The 10,370-nt window shown below is 37.8% G+C and overlaps 1 protein-coding gene across 1 annotated transcript in view; it reads right to left on the reverse strand.

The window, feature by feature from the left end:
• Window positions 1-3,449: 3,449 nt before the first annotated feature.
• Window positions 3,450-10,370, reverse strand: part of LOC107600553 (von Willebrand factor-like) — a 34,281-nt gene continuing 27,360 nt past the window's right edge. Inside the window, 13 exon segments of the mRNA XM_016292489.1 lie at window positions 3,450-4,004; window positions 4,091-4,188; window positions 5,345-5,384; window positions 5,768-5,798; window positions 5,934-6,061; window positions 6,611-6,688; window positions 6,782-6,865; window positions 8,218-8,367; window positions 8,482-8,687; window positions 8,784-8,885; window positions 9,327-9,398; window positions 9,523-9,625; window positions 9,751-9,998. Of these exon segments, the coding sequence (XP_016147975.1) occupies window positions 3,813-4,004; window positions 4,091-4,188; window positions 5,345-5,384; window positions 5,768-5,798; window positions 5,934-6,061; window positions 6,611-6,688; window positions 6,782-6,865; window positions 8,218-8,367; window positions 8,482-8,687; window positions 8,784-8,885; window positions 9,327-9,398; window positions 9,523-9,625; window positions 9,751-9,998 (1,532 nt within the window). The 3' untranslated portion in view covers window positions 3,450-3,812.

The raw sequence follows: 10,370 nt of genomic DNA on the forward strand, positions 1-10,370 counted from the left end.
GCCGCGCGCGTGCACCAAGAGAACAGTGTGACAGCCGACACAACCCCCCTCCCCCTCACACACACACACACACACACACACACAAGGTATCTCTCACAAACAGACGCTAAATGCGTAAGTCTAATTATTACGAACTAAATATTTTAAAACATTGCTGATAAAAATAACATGTAATATGTTTTATGATGATCAAGCATATAATAAATAAAGCAATAGTTTAGAAATCAGAGTCTCGATCACTTTCAAAAGATTCGTTTAGATCTGTTCACTGATTCATTCACTGACTCCTTTTGCAGGTTATCAGTAGGAGGCGACAAGTGTCTTAAGAATAGTCAAGTCAAGTCACCTTTATTTATGTGGCGCTTTATACAATACAGATTGTCAAAAGAGCTTTAGTGTTAAACAAGAAAATATGTCTATAATGCAAGAGGATAATAGTAAACACTCAGTTTTTCAGTTCAAGTCAGTTCATCATTGGTCAGTGATGTCATCATCCAGTTCAGTTCATATAGTGTCTGTGCAATCAAGTCGACAATATTGCCAGAAATTAAGCATCCTCAACTAAGCAAGCCAAAGGCAACAGTGACAAGGAACCAAAACTACCATCGGTGACAGAAATGGAGAAAAAACCCTTGGGAGAAGCAAGGTTGAGTCGGGGGGGCCAGTTCTCCTCTGGCCAGATGAAACCAGCATTGCATGGTTTAATTCCAGGCTGCAACACAAGTCAGAATTGTGCAGAGGACTCGTCTGGTTCCCGTAGCCTTGTGCCAATGGCCGTCTAGGTGACAAGGTATTTGCAGGGGAGGAATCTGTCTCTGGGGCACATCTAGTTGACATGGTCTCCGCTGAAGTGTGTTATGGGAAGTGTTCCCGGTGACCTAATTAATGCAGCCTATCAATTTCAATTATAGAAATGTGATAGTGTGTTATGTGTAAACCAGGTTAAAGAGATGGGTCTTTAATCTAGATTTAAACTGAAAGAATGTGTCTGCCTCCAGAATAATGTTAGGTAGGTTTTCCAGAGTTTGGGCACTAAATAGGAAAAGAATTTGCCACGCGCAGTTGATTTTAATATTCTAGGTATTATCAAATGGCCAGAGTTTTGAGATCGCAGCGGACAGTGAAGGACTATAATACAGCGCTCTCTCCCACCTTTAATACCACGACTGAGGTGCCCTTGAGCAAGGCACCGAACCCCCAACTGCTCCCCGGGCGCCGCAGCAAAAAAAATGGCTGCCCACTGCTCCGGGTGTGTGTTCACGGTGTGTGTGTGTTCACTGCTGTGTGTGTGCACTTTGGATGGGATAAATGCAGAGCACTAATTCCGAGTATGGGTCACCATACTTGGCCACATGTCACGTCACTTTCACTTTTTCACTTTCAGTAATTAGCAAGATTTTAAAATGTATACAATGTTTAACTGGGAGCCAGTGCAGTGTTGACAGAACCAGGCTAATATGGTCATACTTCCTGATTTTAGTAAGACCTCTAGCTGCTGCATTTCGGACCAGATGGAGTTTGTTTATTAAGCCCGGAGAGCAAACACCTAATAAAGCATTACAATAATCTAACCTTGAGGTCATGAATGCATGAATTAACGTTTCTGCATTTGACATTGAGAGCATAGGTCGTAATTTAGATATATTGTTATGATGGAAAAATGTGGTTTTACAAATGCTAGAAACGTGGCTTTCAAAGGAAAGATTGCTATCAAGCACACCTAGGTTCCTAACTGATGACTAAGAATTGACAGCAGTCATCAAGTGTTAGACAGTGTTCTAGGTTATTACATGCAGAGGTTTTTGGTCCGATAATTAACACCTGTTTTTTTCAGAATTTAGCAGTAGGAAATGTCATCCAGGTTTTTTTTATCAACTATGCATTCTGATAATTTTGTAAATTGGTATGCTTCGTCGGGCTGCAAAGAAATATGGAGCAGAGTATCGTCAGCATAACAGTGAAAGCTAACAACATGTTTCCTGATGATATCTCCCAAGGGTAACATGTAAAGCGTGAAAAGCAACGGCCCTAGTACTGAGACTTGTGGTACTCCATACTGCACTTGTGATAGTAGAATCTTGAATCAAGATGGTAAATCTTGATGATAAAGTAAATAAGAAAAACATCTTCGTACTACACTTGCACTTGAAAAAAGCCACTTGGCTCACAGTTCTCTGCATTTTCTCAGACTTTTTAAAATCTGACAGCTCCTCTCATATGGCTTTATGATATAGTGGGTTCATAATTCTAGCTAGCACATAATCCGGGTATTATTTGCCTACTAGTGTACTATTCAAATACCGCATAGTGGGACGTTACTTATTTTATATACTGCTTTTTGCATGCTATATACTATGGTATATGTGGGAACTGACTCGTAGCATAAAGTCGTCTTCATGCACCATATTTGCCTATGCAATAAAGATTTAAATGCTGTAAAGGAAGACATGGAATATAGCGCATGAGTCGTATGGACTACTTCAGTGGCACGTATGGTGCTTTATTGTCTCTTTTAGAGCTTGGCAGCCCTGGTAACCTTTTACTTTCATTGAATGGGAACTATTCCTAATTGCATTATATAATGAAATAATATTTGATAATTTTATTAAATATTATAACTCAATTAAGTTATACATTTTAATTGTGAATTAATTGTGAACTGAGTCTATAAAGATAAAGAGTTATGATATACTTTGGAATAAATATCTAAAGGCTGTTGACATTTAAACAGTAATTGTCTCTATTTAGCTTATGCTTTCTATGTCCAAAGTGATTTGTAGCCTATTGTCTGCTTGGATAAACCTAGGGTTATGTGCTTTGTTTAAGAACCTGCAGTTATGTGTTAACAGTTACCAGCCTTAGCACACTCACTTATGTGTATTTTACATTGCTTATTCAGTCAGTTCATTTAAGAGAGAACATTAAATGGTAGTAAATGAGTAAACTAAAGCAATCATTTAGCCAGCAATTTGAGAAATCTGATCACTAATAGTGTATTAAATCCCACCAGTGAATGCATGAAGCAGTCATGCACTTTCATAATTACCTTCAAAACACATCATAATAATGCAGTGACTCACTGGGTTTAATGAACATACTTTCCGACATGATTTCCAGATGATTGGCAGCTGGAATTGAGATATATTATGTATTATAGATATAAATATTATTTAAACCTTGTAGAATATAAAGATGCTATAAAACCACAGATTTGTGGAAATGTGCAGAAATGCCATACATGGAATGTTTTTTCTTTATATTACTCAATATTTCATGAGGCCGACAAGTGAATAACAAGTATTTGATGTGTGACTTATGTCCTCCACATGTGTGAATTGTACCCTTCAACACCCTTCACAAGGGTGACTGATGATCTTCACATAATTGACTGATGATCAGTATTCTCTGTGCACACGAACGCTCTCCCACAAATGAGTTAAATTGTCCAAAGCACCACCGAGTGGTACAAGTCGAGTACTTGTTCTTTATTGTAGGTCAGTCTATAAACACCCATAAACTACAACCACACATAATAGTTGTTCACGATCAAGAATATATTTGTATAGACAGATTGTTTAGTGGCAAAATGGGAAAGCAGTAATCAGGAATGATTGTTTATTGATTAATGATGAGTCTTAATGGTTTATATGTTGAAATAAAAACAGAAATGCATGATAAAGTGCTCAATTATCAGCGGTTACTCCACTGAGCAAACTGTACTGAGCAACATACTGGCTGTAGATGCATATATGAAAGTGTATTAGAGCAGTTTTTCACTTGTATGTTATTTTATCAAGTGGGTGTGTCTGCTTTCAGTCAGTCGAACAGGCGTGTGACATGCAGTCGCAGCCAGTGACGGCAAGGACTTGGTGGTGTGTTTGTGTGCCGTTAGCGCAGCGCAGGGGAACATTCATGGGCACGGTGCCTGTAGCCGAGCAACACACACACTCGCTCTCGACCTTGTGCTTGTCCAGAGAGTACATAGACTTGCTGCCACACTTTCCCTGTGGGTGAGAAAAAAGACAGATAAATAATACGTACATAGCTTCATGGTATTGTTGCAATAAAATATAAAAATGTATCGACTTACCTCGCAGTAAGTGAGTTCTATCTTTTCTTCTGATTGGCAGTCATCCACTCTAATGTAATTTAGCAAACCCACAGTCCTTCTGCATTCTGGCTCAGTACCTAAACAGACATATGCACACATCATGTTCAGATCAGTCGGATGAAGTAGGGCTGCATGATTTTAGGGAGAAATGCAGTATTTTTTTCTGATTAAAAATTGTGATAAAAAAAAAAAGAATCCAGGTTTGATGTGCTTATTTTTAGGGAACAATTTGACCAAAATGTGATTATATATCACTATACAATAATTATAATAATAATATATAAAAATCCCTAAACAAAATAAGAAATATTATTCACACACTATTTCACTGTAAGATAAAAAAAAAAGTATCTAAGAAAAAATATATAATATTGATTTTATTTTACATTTCAACTAAAATTACAATACTAACATTTGTATTAATTATTTCATTTAAAAATGTTAAACCATCAACATTTTATTTTGACAAAACTGTGGGGAGCCTCTGATTTGTATTTAACTTGAAGCTTTTCTTTTGTTGATGAGCATTTCATTACAAGTCTGGAAAGTTAAAGTGGGCAACTCATACTCAGAGCAGAAATGGAGTTTGTGTGGAAATGAGTTACAGCGAACCGAGCTGCTCTGAGAAGCTGAAAAACACATGATGATGAGCTGCTCGTGTGTAAATGAACATTGTGATGCGCTTCACTCTTAAACACACATGCATATGTGACCCCGGACCACAAAACCAGTCATAAGGCCCTTTCCATTGATGTATGGTTTGTTAGGATAGGACAATATTTGGCTGAGATACAACTATTTGAAAATCTGGAATCTGAGGGTGCAAACAAATCTAAATATTGAGAAAATCGCCTTTAAAAGTTGTCCAAATTTAGTTCTTATGCATATTACTAATAAAAAATTAAGTTTTAATATATTTACAGTAGGAAATTTACAAAATATCTTCATGGAACATGATCTTTACTTAATATCCTAATGATTTTTGGCATAAAAGAAAAATCAATGATTTGGACCCATACAATGTATTTTTGGTTATTGCTACAAATATACCCCAGCGACTTAAGACTGGTTTTGTGGTCCAGGGTCACATATTTTTAATTAAGTGGCTGTCTTTGATAATCTCACTAATCCATATTGCGATTTCAGTTTTATTTCAGTTAATCGTGCAGCCATAGGATGGAGTTTATAAAGTGAGCAGCATGTATGAATGATGTTTTTGGTGGTTGTTCTTACACATCTCACAGCAGGTGTCTCCAATCTGGCTTATTTTACCCTGTGGATAAAGAATACATTGTTTCACTTTCATTATTGTGCAACACAATAAATGTGGTTTATTAGAAGTAGAATATGTTCCTGGATTGGTGTTTAGGGTTTGGTAGATTTAGGATTAGGAATGGAGTTTGGCATGTAATCGTTTGATAGCAATGTTGGTCTAGGACAGGGGTAGGCAAGTTCGGTCCTAGAGAGCCGCAGTCCTGCAGAGTTCAGCTCCAACCCTGAAAAAAAACTCCCCTGCCTATAGCCTTAGTAATCCTGAAGACATTGATTAGCTTGTTCAGGTGTGTTTGATTAGGGTTGGAGTTGATGAATACAAGTTTGTATTTATTTTAAATGGTAGTGTATATACTTCATGGGTGCATGTGAAATGTTTGAAACAGTTCTTCCAAGCAAAGCTGCAGATCTTAAGCTTTGTGAACATATGGCTGTTTCATTCTTTTGGCCATTAACCATGTTCATTGGTACGTAGAGGTAGTTATTGGTGAGAGGGGGGATTCAAACCTGTATCTTCCACACTGATTATTCTGGCTATTGTGACATTGACCCATGACTCTGTCTGCACATATTTATTACTTTCAGAGTGACCAGCTGTCTGTCAGGTCGTCGGATGCTACATTCGGTTGCTACACAACGGCCACAGCAAGCATTAGGTATGGGCTCCAGCGTATATCCCTATAAAACAAAACACACATGTTACTGTATTCATACATACAGGGCTGACAATCCTTTTTAGAGACTGTTTCCATAGAAATGAAGACTCATCATCATGTCATATTTAATGACTGTCTTTTTTCATCTCATTTTCTTATTCAACTTGATGAATAAAAGTTTGTATTTATTTTAAATGGTAGTGTATATACTTCATGGGTGCATGTGAAATGTTTGAAACAGTTCTTCCAAGCAAAGCTGCAGATCTTAAGCTTTGTGAACATATGGCTGTTTTATTCTTTTGGCCATTAACCATGTTCATTGGTACGTAGAGGTAGTTATTGGTGAGAGGGGGGATTCAAACCTGTATCTTCCACACTGATTATTCTGGCTATTGTGACATTGACCCATGACTCTGTCTGCACATATTTATTACTTTCAGAGTGACCAGCTGTCTGTCAGGTCGTCGGATGCTACATTCAGTTGCTACACAACGGCCACAGCAAGCATTAGGTATGGGCTCCAGCGTATATCCCTATAAAACAAAACACACGTTACTGTATTCATACATACAGGGCTGACAATCCTTTTTAGAGACTGTTTCCATAGAAATGAAGACTCATCATCATGAGACACCCACTGCTCTCCCACCTGCACACATGTGGAGTTAAAGAGAATGTCTTTCAGATGTAAATGCAGTATTCAAACACAGAGAGTAGGAGGAAAAATACATTAAATACTCGCCTGTCTCAAACGTACTCCTTCCACGCAGCTGGATTTACGGCAGTGACCGCAGCACTCGTCCTCTGAGTGAGAGTATGTGGTTCCCTACATACACAAAATCAATGTGAAATCAAAATCAGCCCTTATTATTTAGCTATAAATGTCCATGGACTTATTGTGCATGACTCATCCCTGCCTGTTATTGTAAGGGAAAATGTATTTGTTTCTTTCATCAAAATGTAATAGCTTTTCTTCACTTTTAAATTGTTTCCTCTTGTTAACATGATCAAGGGTTGAGGGATATTATATTACGTAGATTTGGACATTTTCTGAACAAAGTACTGTTGCGAGTAGCTGCCTGTTTATTTGGTTGCTAAGGTGCCAGACAGGTTTACTGACTAAATTCAAAAGAGTCTATCATATTTTGGTCACTATATGGGAATCTATGGGGTTATATTACAAAATTTCCCACCATGCCTTGCCAGCATGAAATGAAAATTCAACCTGTCTATTTTCTAAATGCTTGTTATTGGTCTTAATGTGAATGATTCACACATTCTTATTTTTTTTACTTTTTTGTTAATGTCACATCTAAATAACTCAAATCTTCCCATAAAAGACTTCTCTCTGGTGATGCATGTCGGATTTCTCCAGTCATTTAGCCAGCTTAAACCCTGTCTCGTTCTTACCTATTTATCCCATTTTTGAGTGCAACACCCACATCTCAAAATCCAATAAACATCCAATGGAAGTGCCCACCCTTCATTTTTGGTTTTCAAATAATCCATTTGACTTGGATGTACGACAAAATATGGAAGAAAAGATAAGTTTTTACTTCCATTTCATTGCGACTTTGAATGAAACCACTTTTAATGGTTTTTGTCCATTCATAAGTGCAGAACAATATAATACCTGAGGTTAGGATGTAATTAATCCCTTATGAAAGTATGCATAATAATATCATAAACTGATGAAATCTAGTCCATATGAATATTCATACAGCATGTCACAATACAGAAGTTAAGTGCATTGTAAATGCCACTACATGTCATCTTTTAAAGTGACTTATGATCATTATAATATATTCAGTGTTCATAAAAATGAATACAATTCATAACATTTCACAAATGTATATGCAGCCCTGCATCTTGGGAAAAAAATTAGATTTGCAAAAATACCTAATATCTCATTTGAGGATGCTGATTTAAAAAAAAATATTAATAAAAACATTCCATGACAGTTTTTTTTTCACAAAATAAGAATAATATATACAGCAAAATAATATACAGCATATGTATCATTATTAATGCACTTATCAAAATAACAAAAGCAGTCCATTTTCAAAAGTTCCCCTAAAATTAAAAAGAAACAACTATTGGGTTTAATCCAGCAAATATGATGCAGGGCGGTGATATTTTTCAAACAGAAAGATAGAAACTAAGTTTTGTAGGACGTACCAGAGGACAGATCTGGTTGCAGACGGGGTCCACACACTGAGCGATATGCAGGCCGGTCTGTCTGTCTGCTTGCTCCGTGCAGGTGCAGGTTTTACACTTCTCATCCCACCCGCTACCCACCTGGTAGACCACAGTGCCCACCACACACACCTGCACATATAAATAGTTGATTACATGCTGATTGCAGAGTACACTCATCAGGACATGGAGCTGCAAGGGCAAGTGAATAACACATGCGCAGCGAGAGCGCTAAAGCATGCCAACCTTATTGGGCGTGCAGGTGACCTCTATGCAGTTGCAATCATTGGCAGTTGTCTTCATGATGTAACCCGGGGGGCAGGTGCGAGTGATGTTCTGACAGTAGCACATACATTCATATGAATCGCAGCACTCTGACGGTGTGACCGACAGCTTCTTGTATGCAGGGCAGGATGGTTTTGTTGTCACAGGACACTGATCCTTTTTGCAAACTGAGAGAGGGCGGTGAAAGAGATTGATGTGATTGAAAACCATCTTTGTGAAACAAATGAGAATATGTGTGTGTGTGTGTGTGTGTGTGCTCTCACCACACTGGTAAACTGGCAGACAATCTCCAGGGTTTGTGAGGACGACACTGAGCCCGTGATCGCAGTGAGGGGGATCTGACTGCTTACAGTTCGGGTCACACACTACAAACACACACAGTAGATTAGCAACACTATATTGTAGTAGTGGCATCAGATGTCATCATATCTGTGAGTATGAGTAGTGAAAACATAACATATCTAGGGAACTATGATGCAGAAAATGCAAACCGAATCACGGAATCCAGTCATAAAAATGGTTTTACAGTATAAGACAAATTTTGGATGAAAAAATCAAAAGTAGGGCTGTACACGTAATCAAATCACAATATGGACTAGTGTCTGAATATGAATGCACAAAAAGACTTCTGTTTAAATATGAAGTCTGCATATTCTGCATGTCTCTGTGTGGCGCGGTTATGTATACATACTCAAGCACAAAATTTAGTGATTACACAACCTTATTGATTAAATTATATATATATATACAGTATATATGTACATTATTTTTGGATTCTCTGTGTTAGATGTGTATTCTCAGCTCACCACACTCATATTCAGGGCAGCACTTAGATCCCGTCTTCTCCCGAAGAACCTCACATTGTCCACACTCTGGGGCTGTAGCACAGCAACAGTTGCCATGACAACACACATTGAGAAACCACTTCAAGAAATTAGGCTGTTAATCGTGTAGTGCACGAGAGCAATAGTGAGAGACAATGTATACACATTGTGTCTTTACCTTTAGAGTTGGTGCAGGGTAATGCTGTGCAGTTAATGCGCTGCTGATCCAGACACACACACAGAAGACAGGGGTTTTCCTCAGGATTCCAGCTTTCCATAAACTGAAGTGCACACACACACACACACTAAAATCAGGAGACTGACAGAGGCTTATTGGTTTTATAAAGTGGTGGCAATAGCAATATCATAAAGGCAAGATGTTTACTAAATGGTAAAATCAACATACCTTGTGAGTTTTCCCATGGTGGTCCACACACTGGCTGCAGGTTTCTTTGCTTACACACTTATCTCCCATTAACACCAACCCTTCAGGGCAGAAACAGCCTTCTGTGGGAGTTTTCAAGCACACTGATCCATTGCCCTTCATTAAACCATCACCCATCATGTCACCAGGACTAAACTGGCTCCGTCCACACTGCTCCAAACATCCGGTTCGACAAGCGGCATACTCCATTGAGTCTGAGCATGACATGGCTACACACAGAAAAGGTCAAATTCAAGTATTTGACTCTTCAATTCCAATTAAATGTAGAACACAAAATTATTAATGACATAAAATGCTGTTGAAAAAAAGTATTTAATTCTGTCAATGCAACATTTTCCAGTAAAAAAGAGAATATACAGTAAGAAATTATGTGGGGAGAGATTTGATTTTATCCATCTGGAAAATAAATGTTTGGATATAATGTCATTGCAATATCATATTTTGGAGAAAAGAAGGTGGAGGAAGTTCTTACATTTTTTTCAGAATAACTTACACTGATGAATTATGCACCATAAGAGGACACATTTTGATTATCTCAAAATCTGATCACTATTTACTCACCTTCATGTTGTTCCAAACCG

Source organism: Sinocyclocheilus grahami, unplaced genomic scaffold (genome assembly GCF_001515645.1).
Source record: "Sinocyclocheilus grahami isolate Dianchi unplaced genomic scaffold, SAMN03320097.WGS_v1.1 scaffold14.1, whole genome shotgun sequence".
NCBI classification, from domain to species: domain Eukaryota; kingdom Metazoa; phylum Chordata; class Actinopteri; order Cypriniformes; family Cyprinidae; genus Sinocyclocheilus; species Sinocyclocheilus grahami.